This window comes from Passer montanus, unplaced genomic scaffold (assembly GCF_014805655.1).
Source record: "Passer montanus isolate IOZ18808 unplaced genomic scaffold, ASM1480565v1 scaffold24, whole genome shotgun sequence".
Classification (NCBI taxonomy): Eukaryota; Metazoa; Chordata; class Aves; order Passeriformes; family Passeridae; genus Passer; species Passer montanus.
In genome coordinates this window covers 5,210,675-5,236,065 of record NW_024367037.1, presented here as the reverse complement: position 1 = coordinate 5,236,065, position 25,391 = coordinate 5,210,675, and the positions used below count along the sequence as shown (strand labels likewise).

General features: G+C 39.8%; 2 protein-coding genes across 4 annotated transcripts in view; one reads left to right on the top strand and one right to left on the bottom strand.

Moving 5' to 3' along the window:
• The window catches only part of ERP44 (endoplasmic reticulum protein 44), a 47,328-nt gene extending 41,622 nt beyond the window's left edge, over positions 1–5,706 (bottom strand). Inside the window, exon 1 of one of the 2 annotated variants that reach the window (XM_039711084.1) lies at positions 5,503–5,706. In XM_039711084.1, the coding sequence (XP_039567018.1) occupies positions 5,503–5,559 (57 nt within the window). In that variant the 5' untranslated portion in view covers positions 5,560–5,706. The remainder of the gene's footprint in view (positions 1–5,502) is intronic. The other variant, XM_039711085.1, reaches the window with a different exon arrangement.
• A 44-nt stretch (positions 5,707–5,750) lies between these two features.
• INVS (inversin) overlaps positions 5,751–25,391 on the top strand; it is an 85,182-nt gene continuing 65,541 nt past the window's right edge. For both annotated transcript variants that reach the window (XR_005627631.1, XM_039711080.1), the window contains exons 1-3: positions 5,751–5,880; positions 9,383–9,552; positions 15,464–15,630. Coding sequence is in view for 1 of the 2 variants with exons in the window: in XM_039711080.1 (XP_039567014.1) it covers positions 9,447–9,552; positions 15,464–15,630 (273 nt within the window). In the remaining variant the exon portion in view is untranslated. The remainder of the gene's footprint in view (positions 5,881–9,382; positions 9,553–15,463; positions 15,631–25,391) is intronic.

Sequence of the window (25,391 nt, the reverse complement as noted above, 5' to 3'; positions counted from 1 at the left end):
AAAGCAGATTTACTGTGTTCAGCAGAAACCTTGTGCTGCATATATGATTACCAGTTATTTGCTGAAAGTATGCCCAGAGCACCTGCCTTTAGGTAACCATGTACAATGCTGGATCTGTCCCCGATGTTTTCACCATTCCAACCACTATATACTTTAAGGCACAGAGCACTGCACTTTGCATTTTGCTTAAGAGGACATTTTTATGTCCTATCAGCACCCATACAGCAGATCTTGTGGATCACTACCATTAAAGGTCCATGTGCATGCATGTGAAAGAGCTTCCAGGTTTTGGTTCACTCACTTTCTTCACTAGAAGCAGCTCCAAGTCACAGGTGCTTATCTGGAAGACACAGTACTGGAACTTTGCACATGATTTAAGGGCATGAATGGCTCTTAGCTGTAAAGGGTGTATTATCAGGGTAGTCAGTTTCTCAGTAGTAGCATATATAAAAATAGGAAAAAGTATAGCATTTTCTCCCAACATGCCTTGTTGCTTTTTGCAAGGCACTTTTACCAAAGCATGGGAACAGTGCCACAGCTGGCTTGGAAAAACACAGCATCCTCAACCAGCAGTGAAAAAACCATTCTGAGTTAGTGTTTAGTATAGCAATAACTTTGCAGAATAACTCTCAACAATGTAAAAAAGAGTCACCTGAGAGTCAGTGAATTTGAAAATAAAGCTATTCAAACTTCTAAAATCTTATCTCTGAACTTTTTAAAATTAGACTATATGAGTACCTGACATTACTAACAGTTTTGGAAAAGAAAATTGCATGTGTTTCTACCTATGCTAAGGATGCTCCTGATGAAGGAGGGCATGATGGATGGATGGATGGATGGATGGATGGATGGATGGATGGAAGTGGCGGAAGGAAGGAAGACATGTCAAGGAAAAAGAAGGGTAAAGGCAGAGCTCTCAAAAGGAAATTTGATCTCACTTCTTTTCCTAATTCTCTATAACACATCTCTCATCTCTCCTCCTCTACCTCTCCAGGAGCTTTTTCCAGATTGGAGTTTTGGAAGAATATTCCTTAGGCTCTGATCTCCACATCCTGTATGGCTTCTGCTTACATCCCCAACTGTTCCTGTGTTTCTTCCTCTAGACCACCAGACAACTCACTCTCAAATGGGGCGGGGGGAATAATGAACGAGTTATTGCTAATGCATCCAAACCCACTTAAAGCATTATTAAAGCACTTGCTTATGAGTTATCTCTAGACTCTCCTGAAGAGGTTTTGAAGAAGGTCTGGTATAAAATTTACAGCATATTTGTACACTTGCCTTATGCATGAGACAATTTCCTCCCCTTAAGCAAACAAAGTATGTGGAAGCTATACAGGTGAGGCTTACAAAAGAGTCTGCAAGCTGAAGAATTGGTTCTTCTGAAGAGCAGCATATAATCCTAATTATATGCTTTCAGAGCAGGTTTGATTAAACCATATAGAATGTAGTAATTCTGCTTTCTTGAGAAAGCAATATGAGGGCCAGTCTTTTGCTTAGGAAAGCTGCCAAAAAAACACATAAAACACCAAGCAAACAAAAACTAAAGCAAATTATGGAAGTGAACAGTAAAGATATCAAAGGAAAAAGCAAGGAGTGTGTCATCACAGCCACCAGCAACAGAATCTCTGCATCTTAGTGTCAGTAACTCATTTATATGTTTTCCAGCATTGTTTGAGTCTTCTGTTCCAAGAAACAGTTCAGTTTCTTCTCTCTTCCCTTCTGAGCTCTCCAAACAGGAAACTTGCCTAGCACAGCAATAAGAATACAAGTTGTCTTCACAGGAATTCAAGACTCCCCTGCTTCCCCTCTCCAAAGGGGAATCTTCCTCAGTTGCCTGCTATTTCAGTTAGAAATCATGGCAGATGATGGACAACTCGGAAGTCCTGTGCTACCCTTGAAGGGAACCCAATTCATTGTATAAGGCTCAGTGGTCTAAATTTTGCCTGTAATTACAATTTCTGACTCACGCTCATATTCAGAATATATGAGAGCAGCAGTCTCAATTACAAATTTCGTCTTCTAATACAAATGCAGAGAGAGGCAAATACACAGATATATGGTCTAGACATAAAATTTACAGAGTTCAACTTCTCCTTGGGCAACCTACCACACATTTAACACTAAGTTGAAAGACAATTTTTATTTAATTTTACTTTATTTTAAGTAAAGTATTTAATTTTACTTATTTGGGTACTTGGTGTCATATTATCAAGACATGAAAGGCAGTGGCAGTAAAACAAGAAACAAAAATATTACCCTACAGTATTTTTTCCAGTTAGGAACTTCCCTCTTCATTTCCCTCACTATCCGTTGGTGGTTTCCTCCAGTCACAGCTTTTGCTCAGGGGCACTGTGCATGAGCCTCCCAGGGAAGCACTGAGCAATACAAGTGCCTCTCAAACACATGCAGAAGAAGCATGTGCAATACTATCTTGTTCTAGAATTTTCTTTACAGGCAAAGTATACCTGACTGCGACTACAGGCAAACATACAAATGATTGGATAGAGCAAAGCCAAAGTGCCACACCTTGCCTTAGGGGAGAATGTGATGAGCCACTCTTCCATCAGCATTTATTCCGCTGTCTTGGAGTCATCTTAAAGACCTGTCCTGCCCAGTATTAAGCAACATACCAACAGGGCAGAAACATCTCACTCTCCAAGGGCCCCCATGACATTTCTATGCATCTCTTATTCTGGTCTTGCAAACAGCTGTACAAGACCCTGTGCAGTCTGTGCCATGCACTGCTCACCCCTCCACTCAGCTCTTGAGACAGGGGTTATGCCAGCCTGTACCCCCCCTGTCCTTTCTCCAGTTTCCTTTCAACTCCCAGCAGCCCAGTACAATGCTGAAAACTTGGAAGGGCAAAGAGTCTTGCTGGGACTGCAGGTATCCCTTTGCACTGCAATCTCTCTCATGCCAACCCAAACTTTGGTGAGACCAGGGAAGAAGAATATTAGCATGAGACACAAAGCCCTCTTCAACTGTAGTGATCTCCTACTGTCAAACTTTAGACAAGAGAATTTCTTTTGATTTGACATTGTATATTTTCTTCTTTTTGCAGCATATTAAATTCCCTTCTGGAAAAGAAATGGGCTTATCCCAAAGTCTGGAAAAGAATTCCTGATAACTTCATTGCTACCACTGAGCAAGACCAGCTTAGTAAGCTGTTTTCGCAGCTACACATCATCTTACAATGCTGATGTAACACTAGCAAATTCACTTATCCACAAAACATGCCATGCTCCAAGAGCTTCTGTTAGGTGGCACACCTGTTTAGATGTGGAGCAGAAGGCCAAGCTGCATTGCTGGTCTTAAGTATTCAAGGCAGTTGGTAACAAGAAAAACAAAGTTACCAGAACTTTAAAGCTTATCTGATACATCTCATCAGGGACACTGAGCGTCACAAGAAAACAAACACACTTTTACAAAGTTTTTTCAGCCCTTCTAAAGAAAGAGGATCCCCTCACACACCAGAACTGCTTGGAACAACTTTTCCAAAACTCTTAACAAATCTACTAAAAGGAATGATTCATTGGCTTGATTCATGTAACTAGGCATCTTACAACACAGGACCATGGCTGATAAAATGATACTGAACAATTACACAGATAACATTATACTTAATTGTATTTAAAAAAACCCCCAAACCTCTGAATTGTATTCTTCTTAAAGTTTTATGTATTCAGTTCTTTTAAACCACATTAAAAATGGGTTTAAATGATCCATACACAAAGAAACAGCAGACAAAATACAGAGAAGTTGAAGATCAATAGTTGCAGCTATTTCCTGCTAGTTTTCTTTTTTGTAGGCAAACAGAATTCTTATTGATGCATATTTAACTTGTATTGATCAACTGTGCCATGAAGAAAGAAAAACTCACTAACTTGGGCCCACTTTTTCAAATTTGTAGTTGTCTATTTAATGGACACATCCCATGGTGTCTTTAAACAGCACATGCTCCTTGGTTTTGCTCATTAGTCTGTATGTAAAACAATAGTGAAAACCAACCTAGCACATGAGCAATATTGTTTTAATACAGAGATGACTGAAAAGTATGAGGTTCCTAACTTCAGTCTCTCATATAGTATTTTGGCATGCTATTGCTATCTATATATAAACATTTTCAAATGTGTTTTCTCAAACCCTACCAATCACATGTGTTTTCTACCCTGAAATGACAGCAAGTTCATAATACTTTAACCTGAGCTTACCTAGGTAGAAGTGCACATTTCAAAGGGATAATGAATACTTGTACTGTTCACTACAGAAGTGTCCTCACATTCCTAACCCATTCATCCATTCGTTTGCAGCTATACTCTGTACTCCTCCCTGGATTTCTAGAGTTCTATCTACCATTACCTCCAATTATTCTTTAATTTTCTGGTCCATTTTATTCTCCCAATGTTGAAAATAGATCAACTAAAATCCTTAGTATCTAAAGAGAAAAACCCTACTAAAATTTATTCACACAAGTCCCCCTTAGTTAGAGGGACTTAGTGACTTGTGTGCAAGTCACTTATGAAAGGTCCAGAATCCAGAATCTGACCCAATACATCTCTGGAAAAGTAAGAATTACCACTCCAGCCTGGTTCCTCTTTAAGAAAAAAAACAAACAAACAAACAAACAAAAAAAACCCCTATAGTGCAGGGAAGTTATCTCCACATCTCCAACTTAGTTTAAAAAAAAACAAAAAAAAACCAAACAAAAAAAACTATAGTGCGGGGAAGTTATCTCCACCAAACACACACATCAGTGATTGCATTTGTGTGCTGGCAAAGCTGGAAGGTGGCTTAGGTCATGCATGAAATGCCAGCCTAAAAAAAAACTAAAAAAAAAAAAGCTGTAGTCTGTCAACTAAAGATCACAGAATCAATGAGGCTGGAAAGGGCCTCCGAGATAATCGAGTTCAACCTATGACCCAACACCACCGTGTCAACTAGATCACGGCACTAAGTGTCACATCCAGTCATTTCCTGAACATCTCCAGGGACGGTGACTCCACCACCTCGGCGGGCAGCCCATTCCAGCTCTGATCACCCTTGCTGTGGAGAGATTCCTCCTCACGTCCCCCCTACACCTCCCCCGGCGCGGCCCAGGACCATGTCCTCCCGCCCTGGTGCGGGCTGCCTGGCCGAAGAGCCGCCCCCCACCTGGCCACAGCCTCCTCTCAGGAGGCCGCAGGGTCCCCCCGTCACGGGTGGGGGACAGGGGACCCGCGGGGCCGGGGCCAGGCCGCACCGCCCGCCCGGCCACTGCCCCGGGCCCGGGCCGGGCGCGGCCCCACCCCGTGCGCGCAGCCTATCGGCCTCGGCCACACCGCCGGCGCCGCGCCCGCCCTCCCGGCCTTCCTCCTTGCCGGCCCCCTCCTTCCCGGCCGCCGGCACCTGCCGGGCGGGGGAGGGGAGCGGGAGAGGAACCCCCAGCGGGGCCCGCCGGCCACCCCAGCGCCGCCCTGCCCGAGCCGGCGCGGGGAAGGGGAGGGCAGCGGGGGCTTTTACCAGGAGGAGCAGGAGGCAGCCAGGGTCAGGCAGGAGCGGGAAGATGGCGGGTCTCATGGTAGATCGGGCGCCCGGGAGCGGGGAAGGGAGAAGCGCGGCTCCCACTCTCGGCGGCGGCGGCGGCTCCTCCACTTCCCCCCGTCGCCAGGAAACACCCGGGCAAGTTCCACCGCGGGGCCCGCGCTCCGCCGCGCGCTCCCGGGGCACGCCGGGAAGCGTAGTTCCGGGAAGGGGAGGGCGAGGCAGAGGAGGAGGAAGGAAAGAAAGGAGAGAGAGAGAGAGAGCGGCAGAGGAGGCGTGGAACCCAGAGCGCACCGGGGCTGCCCGCGGGGCGGTGCCTGCGGGCGGCGGCGGCGCGATGAGAAGGGCGGGGTGGAGGTGAGTTACGGGGCGCAGCTGCAGCGCCGGGCACGGCAGAGGGAAGGGAAGGAGGGAAGGAAGGCGAGAGGGAGGCGGTCTGGGCGAGGCAGGGTTAACCCTTCCCGCCTGGATGGCACGGGTGTCCCGTGGCACCGCACCCTCTTCCGCTCTGGATCGCTCCCTGGCAGCCCCAGGCTGTCCGCCTTTCCTTCGGATCCCGCCTTGTGCCTTCAGGCGGGACTGGGCACGCGGGTTTGGCGTGGGGAATGGGACAAGGGGCGCTTAGGCACTGTGCGCCTCGTGGTCTTCGTGCCCTCGGAGTTTGGGAGGAAACTTGGAAGCCTGTGTGTGACGGGGCAGGGCGGCTGCTGGGCGGCTTGGGAGCTTCAGCTCGGCTGGAACGTCGTCGTCGATGTTTATCCCTTGGCGCTTCAACAGATTGGCGCTTTCTGTCGCTTCCTCAGTTGTAAATGAAGAACACCCGAAATTCAGGGCTTGGCCCTCTTCCAGTAAAACTTTGGACCTTGCAGAATACGTGCATGCTCTGAGACCCCGCAGAGCTGTCTCGAAAAGCTCACAGAAGGCTGCGCTTTGCCTTTGTCCCGTTTCCAGTATGCACACCGGTGTAAGGAGGGGGACGGGGTGTAGCACCGTTTAGAAGAAAGTCCTTTACATCAGCCTTTTTCAAGTTAGGACTCGCTTGGTTTCAAAGAAAGCCTGACAGGCTCAGACTTTGTGTGGCCCTGCAAAGATCTTGTGGCCTGTCAGTTTCATGAGCTGCAAACACTCTCGCACACATGGATATACATACAAGTCGTGTATTTTTTATAGCCTGAAATTGAAACTTGGTTTTTATCAGTTCTGCCATGACTACCTGAAGAACTTGTGCTCTTTGATCTGTAGAATGAACATCTTGTGCACTAACTCACATTTGAAAAATCTTTGATATTTTTTCAAAGCTCAGTCTTCACTTGGAAACTATCAATGAAATTTGATAGTATATGACTGTGCTATCATGTTTAAATTTTAACAACCTCGTGTTTTTCTGAGTAGAAATATTATGTAATTCTTGCTGTCTGCGTAATGCAAAGTGGACATATTGTGGTTTGGTATGAAATTTCACACACCTTGAAGAGGCCTTGGTGTCCATGCGTGTCTCTTCATTTTAAGTGGCTTGAGAAGGCTAATATTTTTCTACATGTTAGCTTAAAGAAGAAAAGTGAATTATTTACTTGATTCCAGTAATATGATGCATATTACAGATATTGCCAATTATGTAGCATTTTATAAGCAGACCTTTTACTTATTTCTTGATTTTTTTTACAGACTAAATGTCTCTTTTTTTTTTTTTGTTAACAAGGATCTTTATCAAGCAAGCCTTCCAGACAACAGTTCATCTGTTTGTTATACACATGAGAAAAATACCTGAGGAATGTTACAAATTTTCCTTTTCTAGTCCCTCTTAATATTTCAGAACTTCTCTGATGCAGAATTAACCCATTCAATGGAATCATAACACTTTACTAAGAATTGCTGTGGAAGTAATGGACTGCTTCTCTCACTTGTATAATTACTAACACTTTATGCAGAAGTAACTGTTGCTTTCATCTGGAAACTATTAACATCTTTCATTATTAATCCTCTTCTGTATGCAGCAGTTTTATGGAAAAATTATTGTTGATGTTATTGGGATATTTCTGGTGTTTCACTGAGTTCTTTGGTATTTGCTGGATTTTATGCTTCTGCCCCTAGATTTCTTATATTTTAGTTTAGTTTATTTGCTGAGAGGTAAAACGTGAAGAAAATGGAGGAACTAGATGGTAAGATCCCCTGAGAAAATACTTTTGAAGGTGCTGGGGTCCATCACTGCTGGTCACTTCTTAAGCACCACCTCCTAAGGGCACAGGAGCTGGCAATTCCAAAATGTCAGAAGTCAAGCACACGAGGTAGAAGGCTGGCTTGGCTGACCTGGGATCTTCTTTTGGAGCGGATGGAAAAAAAGAAGGTGTATGCCTAATTGAAGTCAGGTCAGGTGACACATCAGTTGATGGAATCTCTTTGGATTTCAATACTGCCTCTCAGAGTATCCTTCTGGACAAAATGTCCAGCACACAACTGGATAAACACATGGTGTGATGGGTGAGAAACTGGCTCACAGGCTGGTCACAAAGGGTCACAGTGAATGGGGTCCTGTCGCTAGTGGGGCTCTGCAGGGCTCCATCCTCAGCCCCATGATTTTCAATTTCTTCATTATTGACTTGGATGTGCAACTGGAAGGAATACAAAACAAGTTTGAAAATTATACAAAATTATACAAAACAAGTTTGCAAATTATACAAAATACAATACCTCCCTGGAGGGCAAAGAGGCTCTCTAGAGAGAGTTCAACAAGTCAGGGGACTGGGCAATCACCAACTGTGTGAAGTTTAACGAGGCCAAGTGCCAGATTCTGCACCTAAGTGCATGCACAGACTGGGAAATGAGATGCTGGAAGGCAGTGCCGTGGAAAGGGACCTGGCCATTGGCAAATTGAACCTGAGTCAGCAGAGCCCTGGCCAGGAGGGCCAACCCTGTCCTGGGGTACATCAGGCAGAGCATTGGGCAAGGGAGTGGATTGTCCTGCTGTGTTCTGCACTGGGGCAGCCTCACCTCCAGTGCTGGGGGCAGCTTTGGGTGCCAAAATATAAGGATATTAAGCCATTAGAGAGTGTCCAAAGGAAGGCTACAAAGATGGTGAAGGGCCTTGAGGGGAAGCTGTATGAGGAGTGGCTGAGATCATGAGATCACTTCGTCCGTTCAGCCTGGAGGAGACTGAAAGGAAACATCATTGCAGTCACAACTTCCTCGGGAGGGGAGGATGAGGGGCAGACACTGATCTCTTCTCTGTGGTTACCAGTGACAGGACCTGAGGGAACGGCTTGGAATTGTGTCAAGGGAGGTTTAGGTTGGATATTAGGAAAAGATTCTTTATCCAGAGGGTGCTTGGGCACTGGAACAGGCTCCCCATGCAAGTAGCCACGGCATCAGCCTGACAGGGCTGAAGAAGTGTTTGGACAGTGCTCTTGGGCATGTTTAGTGCAGGGCCAGGAGCTGGACTTCGGTGGTCCCAGTGTGTCCATTCCAGTTCAGGATTCTGTGATTCTGTATGCAGGACTATAAGAAGTTGATACTTGATAACAAACTTCATTGGTTCAAGTTAGAATTAAAGCATGCTTGGCAACACTCTGAAGAACAGTCTGTTTGATTTGCACAGAAACACTTTATAGACTTTTGCAAAGCTTATGGACTAAAATTTGTGTTTAAGGCAATGAAACTATGACATATAGGTATATATTTCTTAATGCAGGCTTTCTTCTGGTGAAATTTGGCTAGAGGTAGATTTAAATCACAGATAAAGCCCGTGTTTTTTCTTTTCTGTTTTTAACAGAAGTTTATTCTCTTTAGCATTGTTTGAATAATGTTAATCACTCATTATGAAAATAATTGTGTGTTATTAATGTGATTTGGGTTTCTTTTCTAGAACTGAATTTCTACAAAAAATGTTGGTGGCACAGATCTGACCTACAGTAATACCTTGAAAGAGTATGAATATTTCAGCAAACTGCCTCTTCAGTGGTTCCTCGTTAGCGTCTGAAGTGCATGCTGCTGCTGTTAATGGAGATAAGAGTACCCTCCAAAAGCTAATAGCAGGTAAATGTTTTCACTGTAGATGCATTTGGATTACTTCAGAACTGAGGCTCTTTGGTTTCGACTTACAGCTCTGATCTTTAAGATACTTTTGATGTCTTGATTATACATGCTTCTAGAATAAATGTTGCCCTGAAAATATGACTGATTTTTCTGACTTTTTATTACCTGTTGTCTTTGATTGATACTTCTTTGGCAAGTAAAATAGAAAATTGGTAAGTGATAGAACTCCTTTCAGGGAATTTGAAGTTCTGGAGAAGTGCTTAGTGCCAAAATACTTTAGCTGCAAATTCTTAATTTTTTTTAACTGCTTTTTGGGAAATTTGATAAATGTGTTTTTACAGATAATTTATTATCGTTTCTGAAGTCTTGTGTAGTATTATTGTTTCTGAAGTCACTGTGTAGTATGTGTTAACAAAATGAGCCCAGCCTTATTTATTACTTTGATTCTGATAGACTGGCAATGTTTCTCAAGAGAAATTAAAGATAATGAGAGAGTCCAGTCCTACTGAATCCGAGGTGAAAAAAAAATTGCGTCCATTAAAAAGCTCAGGATTTTGCCTTCTGTGGCCCTCCAGGAATGGTATGGCATTCCAGGTCAATAGTTTTTAAAAGCAGTATATATTCTATGTTCCAAAAACAGTCTTGCATATATTTGGAAGGCTGCCATATGATAGGTGAAGACTCTGATTTTTCAGAGCTACTGATTAAATGCAATTCCAGGTGATACTGAAGAAGCTCTATTTGCTCAGTGTTTTTTGGAAAATCTCATTCCCTTAGCAAGGGTTGAAGGATTGTGAAATAGTAGAGAAGCACAGTCTGTATTTATGCCACTTATTCTCACTTTTAATGTGTGTGAAGGATTTAATGTTAACAGCCTGAAACCAGCAGTCAGGTTTCTTTATGTATCTTCTGCTGACCTGTGTGGATGTATTGTCCAAGCTGTACAGAAAGTAGTAAGGGGGCTCTTCTTTACAAGGTGTATCTAATTTTCTCAAAACATAGCTAGAACTGATTTGACTCTAACAGGAACACGTTTGAGGGAATTGACTTTATAGAAGCTGCGCTTGTTGAAACAGTTATTTTTTGTTGGGCCTTCAAATTTATTTTGTCATGTGATGGTTCAAACATATACTGTTTGCATTTAACACTATCTGTTTGCTCTTTTTAAAAACATTTTATAAACAGCAGATGATATGGAGGCACTTCTAGAAATCTGTGAGATTCAACTACAAAGTAGCTTTAAATACCCGAGTTTCTAAAAAACCCTTCTGCCTGCCTGTGGAAGTGAAAAAATGTGGGCTTTCAAATTCTGAAGAAGCAACAAAGAGTTTCTGCTAACTTCAGTGTGTTTTTGTTAATTTCAGTGCCAAAAGACATATTTTTGGAAACATGAAGGAAATATTATTTCTTGTTGCTGGTACATCTTGTCAAATATACCACAAAACAGCCATTAGAACCAGATAAGGAAATTGCTCTTCTTTCATTGATAATCATGCAGCAACAAGATAAAAATGCTGTTTTACATTTGCATGGGGGAGAAAACTGCACAATCCTTGTAGCATTTACTGCACTAGCAAAATTTGGCTTTTCTGCTTTGCCGTGTTTTGACAGGATATGACACAGACCTTACTTTTTCCAGAACTGGACCAAAAAGGAAAAAAAAATCCAAAACTTCATGTATTGCCTAGCAGAAGAAGAATGCATTAGAGTAATATTTTTAGCTGTTTACCAGTCACTGTTTAAAGTATAATTTGATGCCAGAAGGAAATTGAGCAACTGGTGCTTTTCACTGAGTTTCATGACTGTGTGCAGCAGCTGATTCAGGACAGTACTCCAGCATTATGTGAGCTGGATTGCTGAACAACACTTTTGTAATACAGCCAAGCTCTGCATCTTGGATATGTAGCTAGTGGTGGATGCAGCAATGGAAAGTCCTGACTTTCTCCTCCTTTCAGGGAGGACATTTTAGCCCCTAAATTCATTATTACTTTCCTCTTCATGCTTTCCCTGTTCAGCTATTAACATAGGAGGGGCATAGAGGCTGGCCAAACAGTCTGTTGGAGCAGCCCCTCAAACCTCTTTGGTGATCTTTTCTTCTGCCATCTCTGGCTTGGTGGAGTGTGTGTGGCTGTACAAAAACATAGATGCTTTATTTGTATATAATTAGAGTATGGATGAATTTTAAAGTAACAGGTGTTTGAAATAATACACTGTGTTCTGGATAATGTGTTCCTTTTGACACCCTGCGCCAGAAAGAGGCGCAGACAGAATCAAAGCTAGGTAGAAAATTTATTTAGAGAAAGGGGGCTTTGGAACAGAGTATCTCTGTATGTTAACTGCTTCTAATGCTTAAACACAGGACTTTCTAAAATGTCTGTGAGTTAAATACCACAAAGTACGTGCCAAGTGTTAACTGTATAACCAGTGTTCTAACAGAAATGTGCTAATTGTTTGCATTGCATGAGTTGTCCTGTACTGTATCATGTTGTTTTACAAATGTATGTTCTTGGGCTTTGGGGAATGCTCAAAGTATTTTCTTTCCTGTGTTTTACACAACACTGAACATGTCTTTAGTTAACAGTTCTTCAGTGTTAAAATACATCTGTATGATTTTGGTCCTAGGGAAAAAGTGAGCAAAAGTTAATTTTGTATTTGGAGGATCATTTTCCATTTTATGCTTTGGGAAGAGGCATCTAATTGTTTTAACTGTTTATAAGAACATAGTAATGATGACAGTAGTCATTAGACTGAAGTGTCTGTTTAGTCCAACTCCTCATTCTAAAACCCTTATCATGTATTGCTTGCATCCAGATGCTTCTAAATCACTGATGTGATGTTTCATTGTAAATTGTAACTAAACTATGGGTTACTGTGTGCTATTGTTTGATCCTCCTCTCTACTTTTCTCTTGCCTGTTCTACATCGTGGGAGGTAGAATAAATCTCAGATATTGCAGCAAGCAAGATTGTTGCAAGTCACAAGAAATGGTCTGTCTTTTAATAATTAGGGAGAATTCACACCCTCCTGCTGCCCTTTCTCCTTTTCTGGTTTTAAAAATGCCTTAGCATTGTTAAGAGTCTGATATGACTGCTTGCATAGAGTGTGAGGAAGTCATGAAGTACAGCTATGAGAGCTACATTTTGGACTTGGGCCCTGGATTCTGTTGTGATCATGACCTCTGTTGGCAATAAGCTTATCTAATGCATATTCTGGTGGGCTGAGGACTTTTATTCTAAAAGGGAAGGGATGTAAAAAATTTCTTTATTAGGCAGGTAGATGAAGAGAATTTATTTTTGCCAAAGTATATTTTTGGTACACTATGTACCTAAATGTGAATGTTTTGAAGGCTACGTGTGCTTTCTTGATTGCAGAAAGTGGTAATTTGCTGCAGCTGTGAAGTTCACAAGGTGTTGTAGCTAGTGACTTTCATCAGCTTAATCTCCACTTGGCACCTGATGGTGATATAGTAGCTCCTAGCCCTTGTCCATTCTTCTAGACTGAAGTCTAGAGTGCACAGACACCCTTTTTGGGAAATGCTCACAGGATTTTAACCATTCTTAGAGCCTTACAGAGCCCTGGTAAACAACAGGAGAAAACCTACTGCTAGGTGAAGATAGTTTCTTTACCTTCAAAAGTAGTGCAGGAGCATTAAGCAAATTACTGGCATCAAGTTTTGAAGCTCTTGCCCATTTTTCCCTCAGACTGTGTGCAGTCACAGAAACTCCTTTTCATCAGCTACATCACTTTTTGGGAACTGAAAATGAGCATAGATATCTGTTCAGTTACGTTGCATTTGAGTTTTAGGCCGTTTTTGCTTGTTGTTAGTCTCTAAATCTTCAAATTACTGGCATCAAGTTTTGAAGCTCTTGCCCATTTTTCCCTCAGACTGCGTGCAGTCACGGAAACTCCTTGTCATCAGCTACATCACTTTTTGGGAACTGAAAATGAGCATAGATATCTGTTCCTCTACTTAGTTCCGTTGCATTTGAGTTTTAGGCCTTTTTTGCTTATTAGTCTCTAAATCTTTTATATATATGTATATCTTCTAACATTCTGCAACAGAAGGGGAACTAGAATTTGAGAGAAAGGTGCTGGTTTTGGACACTGCTGATTTAAGAACCAAGGTTATTTGAGTATAAGCCCATGTGCTTGTGTCGTATTGGGAGAAATGAATGTTTATGTATTTGACTTAATATATTTGTTCAAGTCCCATCAGCTTCAAGCAATTTAAGACACTGTTGAGGTTTTGTTAAAACTCAGCTGTGAAATGTGGTTTAATGATGTCTAAGTGACCATGTTGAACTGATAACTGGAAGAGCACCTGAATGTCCATAGTTAATTAGAGCTTAATCTGGCTTGTTGGTTGGGAGCAGTGACATGTTAAATCATGCTTGGGACTACAGTGTATGCAGAGGAGCAGGCTAAACAGCAGTGTGAAGGTGAGTATTAAAATGCAAAAGGGTGTTCAGAAATCATTCTGTTCCTGAGAAAGCTAGATGTAGGCCAGTAGAAGACTTCTTGTGGGATTTTTTGAGGGTTGATGTTTTGGTTTTTAATAAACTGCTAGTGACATCAAGATTAGTTGTAAAACCAGTGGGTTGTCAAGGTGAAGTTGCAGTCAGAGAAGACAAGGCCTCAGGTGAAGAATAAAAAGAACTTTTCCATATCTGCATCCCAGAGGAGTTTGAAAATGTTCTTAAACTTTTGCAGAGCAAAAAGACTTTTCTCAATGCAAATCACACTTTCAAGGCAAAAAAAAAGTGTTACAGCGTGAATCATGTGATTGACATGGTATTCACTCTATAGTTTTAAAGGAACTAAAAAATGTACTGAGTGAATGATTTCTCTAACTGGCAATATCCTACTTGACAGTGTTTTTTGTAAGTGGCTTGATTGGTAGGGAATGAATTTTAATTCTTGATATTCCCCTTGATTCATATTTAATCTCCTTGGTTCTTCTTCTGGGTGAATCAATAGAAATTATAATTAAGAATAAAATTACTGGATATGTAGATAAGTATAATATGCTGGGGGAGAGCAAAGACTGTGTAAAGAAGCAGCATGCCTCTGCTGGAGTGCTTTTGAGGCATCAACAGTCATGCAGACAAATCATTAAAAAGCAAGCCTACCTTGCCTGTAAAATTCAATGTTCCTTGGGTAATTGTAGACAATGCTTCTCCGTTGGAGATCTGGAGAATCTGGATGTGTGGGGTAGTTGATACCCATGAAGTTAAAGGTGCTTGCCTTATGTGGTGACATCATGGAAATATGAAACTTTACAGTGAAATGGCTTTGTTTGGAGGGTTTTTTGGACTGTGAATAAGAGTAGTGTTTTGACTTTTTTAAAATAGGTTCTTACTAACCTTATTAATTCAATAAAGCTTGAGAAGTATTTTAGTTTCTGTATTGTAAGGCACTCTGAATTAAATAATGGTATTGATGTAATATTGATGTTTATGCTTTTAAAATAAACATTATTGTGAGTAGGCATCCAAGTTTGTTTTAGCTACAGTGTTTACAGGTTTCAGGAGGTCTGTTTGGCTTCTGTGCTGTTGATATTTTTTAAACTAATCTGTGCAGCTGAGATCCATGTAACTATTTGAAAATTATTTATAGTTATGCCACTGCAGAATGTTACTGGTGGTAGGTGTATTCGTGGAACTAATGTTTTCTGGATGTGCTCTTTTTCTGTAAATGTAATTTGAAATAACTGTCACTAAAAGTAGGACAAGATGTAATGAGCTTGAGTTTATCATATACTCCATTTTTTGTTCAGCCCAGTCATATTATAATGAGATACCTACTGTTCCTATTATAATAAGATAACTTTTTAATTAAAAAGTACTGCTTTTAGCCAGATACTGATACACTTTACTGGTTTAAGTTGTTGCTTTGTTTTGGTTTTTTTTCAGGAAACTCTGAGCTGAAAGATAAGGAGGACCAGTTTGGAAGAACGCCCCTTATGTACTGTGTGCTGGCTGACAGGCTGGACTGTGCCGAGGCATTGCTGAAGGCTGGAGCTGATGTTAACAGAGCTGATCGCAGCCGAAGGACTGCTCTCCATCTTGCTGCACAAAAGGTAATTACTGTATAAGTTAAAGTTAGGGCTTTCACCACAGCTGTGAGATGGCTGACCCTGGCTGGACACCAGGCACCCACCAAAGCTGCTCTGTCCCTTCTCTCCTCAGCTGGACAGGAAAGAGAAAATAGAACAAAAGGGTCATGGGCTGAGATAAGGGCAGGGAGAGATCTCTCACCAGCTCCTGTCACAGGCAAAACAGACTCGACTTGGGGAAATTGGTTTAATTTATTACCAGTCAAATCAGTGTAGCATAATGAGAAATAAACTCAAACCTTGAAATCACCTTCCCCACACCCTTCTTCCTGGGCTTGACTTAACTCCTCAATTCTCTACCTTATGCTGCGGCCAGTGGTGCAGGGGGATGCCATCAGTTCATTGCTGTCTGTTTCTCCTTCTACAGTCTCAGTCTCTTGTACTGTGCAGTTACACTGTCCCACTGAAGAAGTGCTAAAGGAAGTCTTCAACAATAAAATAAAAGGCAATTGAAAGTATAACTTCAGAGCTGCAAGAAATTTTGAGTGTGGTTAGGCCTGGAGGAAGAATCCACAGTCTCTCCACAGGAGACTAAGCAGGCTGCTGATGGGGGGGAAGGGGGAGTGGCTTTGGCTGCTAACCAAGACATTTGAGTTCATAAACTGTGAAAAGACTCCACAGAGAAGATTAGAAATTCAAACTGAAACAAACTTTAATTTACTATTTAAGTTTTTATAGTATGTTTAAAAACACAACTGCTCAAAAATTAGCAGTTTTTTTGTCTGTGCTACTGTCTTTTAGTACCAGTTAGAGCACTGGCCATGATTTTCGTAGCAAACCATTTCCATATATATCTTGTCACCTGTTTGTAGTTGTTCACATTATTCAGATGTTTTAATACAATTTGCATTTTTTAATAATTTTATTTTAATTAGGTTTATGTAAAGGCAGCTATAGTATAGTCATGATATTCAGTAAGGAGCAGTTAAACAGAAAATCATATAGGGGAGACTATAATAAGGTGATATTCTCCAAGTACGTTTGCATAGGAGTCCATAGGGACTGTGGTCTGTGTTACTGCATCCCTTGCAGGGAAATAAAGAATTGTAGATTGTAGTTGACCTGAAATAGGTAATTGACTTGAATAGGCTATTGACTTGAAATAGGCTAATTCATCTGCTTGGTTACATACCATTACACTGAGACGAAAATAATTCAGTCGTTATCATAACCTTGTTTCCAGGATTTGTTTTGTATTTCTAAGGGGTCAGCCAGGTTACTTGAATGTTGTTGTTTCAAAGACAGGTATTTCACAAAACCAGCAATGTCAGAGACTTAAAAAATTGCTGTAACATATTTTACTAACATACTTTACTTGCCTGGTATTCATACAGGCATTCAGATTTTATGGTGTGATACATATGTGAACATTTTAAACATATTAAAAACTTAATTTTAAAAATTGTGTTTTCCCCAGATTTTAGAAATACATTTTAGCATATTAAAACAATATGAATTCTTGTCTGAATCTCTATCTAAACGTTCATATTGTGGATATTTGTATTATAGCAATTCAAGGCAAGAGAGATTTTCCCTTGGTGTAATATCGTCTAACTGCATGTGCTCTCCATTTCCTTATGCTTTGCTTCAATCCTGAAAGTGCAGATTGTAACATGGGGTACTTGTTACAATCCATTTTAGATGGATTTTCGGTTGACAGGGCAAATTAAAAGGAAGGTAAAACAGGATGAGATTGTAGCAGTAGATTTTATATAGTCCCACACTTACTGTGTAAGGTACTAGATAGATGCGATGCACTCCATAGCAAAAAGGGTCAGGAAAAACAGCCCTTGCAACTGCTTTTTATTTACCTTACTTAGCTGTCCTCGAAAATTCCCTTCTGTGTCTTCTGAACAGTTACTTGCTCTTGATGTCAGCTTATGAAATTAACATTTTACGTGTGTGAATTTTTTTCTGTGGTCTTTCCATATTAACATTTTTAGATCTACATTTCTGTTGTGTCTTCTAAAAAATATGTAAAATTAAAATTTAAAACAACTTAATGTTTCATGCAGTTTTGGCTTTTTAAATAATGCTTTGCATTCTGCTTATATCTTGCTGATACTTTTGGTTTATGTTCCATGGTTTTTTTTCAAAAGTAAAATTTCTCAGTAGAACTGACTTTCAGATAGAAAAAGAAACATGCTGTGAGATCACTCATTTCCAAAACTGTTTTGTCCTTGTTGGTTAATCATGAATATACATACTTACCAGGGCCACTGTATGGTGTTTGTTGTGCTCAAGCTTGAGCTGTCCTGTGCTTCATCAAAACCAGATTCACATGACTTTATAAATCCCCATTAATTGGTAGTCAGAGGTACAAGCTATTTAGAAGGGCAGATGGAGATTCAGATTCCTAAATTGTATTTGTGTTGCATCCTAATTTTCCTTTTCTTTGGAGAGAGAAACTAAGTTACAGACCTTTACATGGAACCAGTGCAGAGGTAGGAAAGAAAAGACACTTCTTTCTACACTGATGCTAACTAAAGCAGATGCAGGTAAAATTATGTACGGGTTCCCGAGTCAGAACCATCCTCTCTAAGTACCAGGATTACTTTTGCTGTTCTTTGCTGTCTCTTTGAAGGGCTTTTGGGACACCTTGCTCATCAGATCACAGCAGACAGACATTCTGAAGGCTAGGGTTTGTTGCCAGAATATTTGATTCTCCTTAGGTCATCATTCTACAGTCTGCCTTTACATATCTCTTTGCACTTGTTCCTCTGAAACAGTCTTGCAGCAGATTTCACAAAAAATGGTCTCTTCTGTCTTTCTTTGGGAACCTCAGAACTGTCTCAGAGGAAGAGAGTTTGTAATAAAATGCTCTTCTAATTCCAAATGGAAGCAATGATTCAGTGGTCGTGGACTGAAAAGAGCTGAATGTCTTCATTTGTGTTTTTGGATTCAAGATGGTGTCTCTCCTATTAGTAATCCTGGTTTTCATAAAAACAATTGGTTTTGTTCTCTGCAGGATGAGGTGAAACTGTCCCCATTTTTCTGTCTGGAGATTTCACTGTAAAAGAACTGCCAGTTCATGTCTTTCAGTCTTAGTATAATTGCTTGTGGGTTTTTTAATCCCTATAATAGAACAAATATTCAGAAATGTGGCATTGACCTGAATTCAGTCATAAATCATCAGAATTAAGTCAAATGGATTAGGACTTAAGTTGCTTTTCTTCTCTAGGATGGATTTCTGGTTGGATAGGACTTAAACGAACAACTGTAACACATCATGCCATTAGCACTTGCAAAATTAGCTTTTGACTCAACTGTGTGCAAACCTGTCTGTACTGGGTGAGTGTGTGCATGCATACACATATGTACATGTCAGCTCTACATTACATATTATTCTTAACATCCACCTCTCTGCAAGTTTTATGCTTCCAGCTATTATCTGCAGATTAGGAGGTAGCCTGTGCTTCCGTCATGTTTGTCATTACTGTTACGTAAGGAGTCCATTCTGTAATAGCATTTCTTCCAGTCCTTCAAAATGCCAACAATCACATCTAGTATTCAAAATGCAGATTCTTATTTGTTGCTAGTACAGAGTTCTTCTGAAATTATAGGTGAAGATTTTGACACTATCCATATGGTCTTACAAAACATTATCTGATGTGGTAGTTTCACAATAGTTCCTTAATCCTTTTTCTGTTCCTAATGGCACCTCTAAATCCTTCTGAAGTAGTTATTGTGTTACTTGCACTTGTGTAGTTGATTTCGTCCCAATGTTCTGATGTGCTCCAAGTGCCTTTGATTTGTTTCACATATGTCCTAGAAGATATCTTTCAGAGCCATGGTTTGTCAAAATAGCTCTATTTTGATTTGGGTGTCAACAAGCAGTACGAAAATTTTTGCACTTGCTATGAAAGCAGTTCACAGTCTCTACCAAAATTATTTCTGATAGCATACCTAGGCAGACTGCCCAGTGCTCTTACATGTTATTTCTGTTCCAAGAGTTTCAACACAGGTAAGAAGTGATCTGATGATTTTGGTACCTCTGTCTAGTGCTGTTTTAATAACCAGGCCATATTTACCAGTTAATGAGGAAACTCATGTCTCAGGACTCAGAGTTGCTGTGTCATCCTCTTCTTGCCATGCTTCATTCAAATGCTTTTTGTCACTGGACCATGTCTACAAAGCAATAGTTAGGTGAAAAGCTGTCAGGTTCTCATCACAACATCTGTTCTCATCTCAACAAAAGATTCTTATAATCTCTCTGTCTCAGACTTCATTAGTGACATTCTGGACTATTTGCAAGAGGTAAGGGTTTGGATATTCACTAACTTCCCTTGTCACCTTTCTAAGACTAAGCATTCTGACATCTTTCTTTGCAGAAAGTTCTTGACATTAATAAGATAAGGTCAGAAATTTTGGCTGTAGTGTTAGAAACACTAATGCTTTTTGAAAAACACCTCTGGTTATATATTGATATGATAGCCTTTGATGAGTGGGTGTTTCATGCTAATTATTATGTTCTTAATGGTTAATCCTCTGTTTAGTGATGGACATCCTTTGTATTACAGCTTTTAAGTTTTATATATCTGTTGGTCTGAAAAAGATTTTTAGCTTGAATAAAGAGAGAGTTTAACTTTCTGTGTGCTTAAACGGAACAAGTATATCATCTTTCAGTGGAAAGTAATATAGTACAATGCTATGTGAGATGATGGGCTGAGAATAATATCATGAAACTAAAAATTTACATTGCAGACATCTACATATGAGCTAGTCATGTAGATAACCTAAAAGTAATGCACTTGAGGATGCAGTCATTCACTCTAAAGTGACATGAGTACTGTAAGGCACACTGACTAGCTGATTCTTTTTTTTAGGTATCTGTCTGATGTAGGTTTTTGTATTGTAGTTGTGACAAATTAATCACACCCAAGGCATACATTTTTAGGAGCTCCTTTTCCAATTGTCCTTGACATGATCTTTCATAGGATCTGTCTTTCTTTTATTAGCCTTCTGATGGAGATGATTTAGTCTTTGTAGGCAGAAGGCCATGTAAATTAAGGTACTTGGTGTTTTTCCTTTTGGACTTTATTCTGTTCCACTCCTTTGGTCTCTCTTTTCAAATGAACAGGTCTCACAAGCAATTTTTGAAAGGGTAAACACCCCTTTAAAAAATAAGAAAAAGGGGAAGGTCAAGTCATTAACTTCTAAAATTTAAATTAAAAGCAGCCAAGCAAAAAAACCCATAGAAATACAAACCCACCAGAAAATGATACAAATTATTGCAGGAGTGCACCTGCAAAGATTGCCATGGGAGTTTCAGAGGGTAGTTGTAACTTCCTGAACACGGATGTAATTTACTGGGAACTGAAACTGTGACTGATTGCAACAGAAGTAGAATCATTAGCATAATTTGTCAGTGATTTTGCACTGAAGAACTGTAGTACTATATGGGTACAGATTATTTAAGCTTGTAGAACTTAGATTATTGTGAAATAAACATGCTGTGCAGATTTGAGGACTGGGATTACAGTTTAGCATCAGGTATTCATTTCCAGGCATTTTGCACTTGTAGCAATTTTCTTCTAGTGTGAAACTGCAACTTTTTGAAACACCCATATGTGATACTTATGGATGGAAATGTTTCTGCATGCCCAACATACCGGTATATGTTTTGTCATTTAACTTTTGATAAATAATTCCAGTTTAATTTAAGGCAGGGGCAGAGAAAGCAGGCCTGCCTCTTTCAAAATTTCTCACAGGGGATGCTCACTTTTTAGCAACCTGTTTCTTTTGGAGAGTAAGCTACCTGAATCTTTCTGAATACTTTAGGAAAAGCCTTTTCTGTTTATAGGGATAGAAGAAAAAAATCAGGGTTTTTTTTTGTTGGTTTCTAATAATATGCACTTCAAATAATCTATCAGGATGCTTAAATGCCAGGCTTTAGGAAGATTAATACAACCCCAGAGAGAAAATGTGACTTCAGTAGTGTTAAATGTTGTGTAGTTTACATTATTTGTTTGCTGGCATGGTTGTTGATAAATAACAGTACATCCAGGATGCAGTTAGGAATTCTGTGTAAAGTAGGAGGATATATTTTAATGGTCTTTGATTTTTCTTAAACTAGAAAAAATGGTTGTTCCTCTATACTCAGCAGTAACAGTAAAAGTAAAGTAAAAAAAGACAGCCTATGGCAAGCATTAGACATGGCAGAAAATTGGAAACACAAGGTAGTCTTTAGTTCACTTATTTTATGAAAGTTTATTCCCAAGTCTTGTCTAATGAGTACAGTCAGGTTAGTCCAAGAGCTGCAAAAAGAGATTTTTTTTTTCCTTTTCTTGAGCAAATAAAAGGTGTTTGTATTAAAAAACCTTGAATTAACTTGCCTGGGAACCAGTTTATACTTATTTCTCTCATTACCTTTTCCTAGATGTATTTCCTGGAGCTGTAGTCTCTCAGATCTTTCATAAGGCTTTATTTGATCTGCATAAAAGAGCACATGTGCTTCTAACTTTCTTTCCCAATCTATGTAATGAAAATAAATGATCATGTCAGAGACAATGGTGGCCAGTTCATGTTCTTGTTTTCCTCAGGCCAATAACCTTTTATGATGTTCCCCCTTGACTGAGAGCTCATAATGAGTAATATTAATTCTATGCATGTAGGTTCCTGAAATGTAAATGAGCTTTACATTCATTCTGTGGTGTTTTCATGTGAACATACAATTTGATTAAATGTGAGAAATCTGAACACACCAGGATGTGAAACAGGACTGTTTGCCTACCTACCAGAAGATGTGATTTTTTTTTTTAATCACGTGGGACTGTAGTTTGCTTTGTGATTAATTAAGCCACAGACAATAACCAAGATACAAGTGTTCTCTTCAGTTTCCTGAACAATGAGTTCTCTCTAGTGAATGTAGCCTGAAGTTGCTCAAGGGTGGAAGGCAGAGTAGTTCCTTGTGTGTGGTTTCTGTGGGTGTTTTACTACAGATAAGCTGTCCTAGCTACCAAGGGGTTGGTACCATCCACAGCCTTCCCCTGAGCCCTTCTCACAGCTGTAGAACTGCTCACTGGGCAGTGAGTTGGCAGAAAATGAACTCTACAAAAGAACAATTAATTTTCTGCCTATTTAACACAAGGCCCCATGTCCCAAAATTAATTTTGCTATTGGTTGATACTGCTATTGATCTGTGCTGCAAGCCCTATTGAAATAGTTAAAAATAGCTACAGGAAAAAATTAAGAGAAAACTCACATTGTTACAGAGATCTGATTCCCAGTAAACTCCCCAAGAAAGTTGTGCTGTCACTGCTGAGAATGAACAAAAGAACAGAGACTTTGCAAGGCTGGAATTTCCTAAATGAACACTGACATAATGAAAAATATTCTCAAAATCATAGGTAAGAATTTTAGCACCCTATTTGAGTTCAGGGAGGATGTGAGCCCTTTTGAAATTGATGTTTCTCTGTGAGTGATAAATTGCTGCTGTGACTCTCTCTCAGGATCTCATATGTATTTCCTAATTCTGCTTTTGACTGTTCTTTAGATTTCATTAATACTTATATTTGCCTCTGCTGTGTCTTGATTCATATTGAAATTTTGGCAGTACTTTGCAAGACTGATATGCTGTTCTCATATATTCAGGCAGTGCATTTTCAGCTTGCACACTTTGTCATGTCTTGTAACAAGGCAAGAACATGCACATTATTGTTTCCTCATTAAGTGTTAAGCTGCTATAATCATATGGTATCCAACAACTGTCTGTCTCTACTGTCAAAATGTGTGTTAAAATCCAGCCAGTTCTTTTCTCTGCAGAAGATAAAACTGTGGAAGTACTGTTCTACATGTTAGGTTTCAGTTGCCCAGCAGATACTAAGACATCTGAATCTGATTTCTCACTGGTTTTATGTGAGCATGAAACCATATTTTATGACAAGGTTATGAAAAAATGTATATGCCAAAGTAGTCTTTTGACTTGCAGTTCAAGATCAGAATTTCAGACTAACAGGAAGATCAAACTTGGTTTCTATACAAACTTCACTGATAAACATGGTATGAAAGTCAACAGCACTTGTAGAGTTGATTTTTAATTTATCTTTGTAGCAGTTGGTTACTAAACTAACTTACTCTGGTAAAACATGTTTGAAAGTATTGCTTGCAATTTGTGGCTACCTCCCTGACTATAGCTACTTTCCAGCAGACATTTTACACATTAGAGGAGTTATAGCATGGCTAACCAAAAAACATAGCGCCTGTTACTGTCTGTGTTTAGGATTGGCTGGTGAAAGAAAGCAAATAAAGCTGTCTGAGATGCTAAGATGAATTATTCTGTAAATATGAAAGATTTGCTCTATATCCTGCTGTAGTCAGAATGGTTCTACTTCCAGTTGGAATAGCAAAGTAGTATTTCCCCCCATTTAGAGTAGTAGAAGTAAAAGCTGAAGGAGGATAGAGGATGTTTAAGCAGAGAGTTTGCAATAGGAGCACGTGGAGTATTTACCCCAATAGTTTACCCAGTAGTAGAGTATATTTGCATGTAAAGGGATGCACTGGATGAACTGTTGGTCTCTACTTGGTCTCTAGTTGGCTGGGGTAGTTGTTGACTGGCAGCCATCATTGTAGCATCCATATTTTGAAGGAATTTATTTTGTGAGGCTGTAAACATAATCTAAACACAGAAGAAAGAGTAAATACATCTAAGGTTTTTGGGAAGATGTGTGGATTCATTCTTGCTCTGTGTAAGGGATGTTCAGTATGATTCTCAAGGAGGCACATCTGGAACACAGCTTGAAAAATACAGTGGTGTACCATTTCTGATTCTGACTTGTAATAGTGGAAAGATTCTCACCTATCAAGAATTATGATCATAAACCAAATATAAATAAGGTTTGCAGCAGAAAAGTCACAAATGATAACAGGTAGACAGCTCACTGGGCTAGTCAGTCTAAATCTTAAATACATTTACAGATTTTGCTAAGATTAGGTGTTAAGAACGGTAATTTTTCTTCACTATTTGGCACCACCTAGTCCTCTAGCATAGCATTGTTGTGGATTTTTTTAAAATAAAAGCAAATTGGGAGAATATGTGTTTCATTTCCCTTTGTTCAAGGTATGTGTTAAAAAGAATGAGAGTCTGCTAAAAAAGAACAAACTATAGCTGTGATTATAACCTGGGATAAGTAGGAGGTTTGTAACATAAACAATAAAGGAGTTTTTGATCTTGGAAAACCTGAACAGCTTCTGAGAACACTGTGAGCTCACTGTCACCAGCATGGGCATAAGTGCCTGTCCATGAGTGACGATTTGGAAAGTTTGCTCAGTCTTTGCTGGAGTGGAGGATTGGGTCAGGCCAGTTGCACCTCTGTAGGTCTCCTTCACACAAGTGCTTCTGTGGGGCTCAGCATTAGGAATTCTGAACTGGTTTCCTTTTGGAAAGGGCAGAGGGCTATTCCAAATGTGTAAAATGTAAATAAAAAGGTATCTACTGAATGTTACTCTATGGTATTTGAAAATGACAATATTTGTCTCCTCTTTATATTGATTTGTTATATCTGGAGTACATTTTGGAGTGGAATAGTAATAATTAAAATTTATTTGTAGAAATGTTTCATGCTATTTCAAATTTTATTTATAGGTTTTCTTGAATTTTGTGAGAGCCAACTTACCCAAATGCCTTGTAGGTTCAAGTTTTCTTCAGGCAATAGTCATAAAGGATCCACTTGCTAAACTACTTATTTAAATATTTGTATTTTGTGCTGTACTGCCTATAAGTAAAG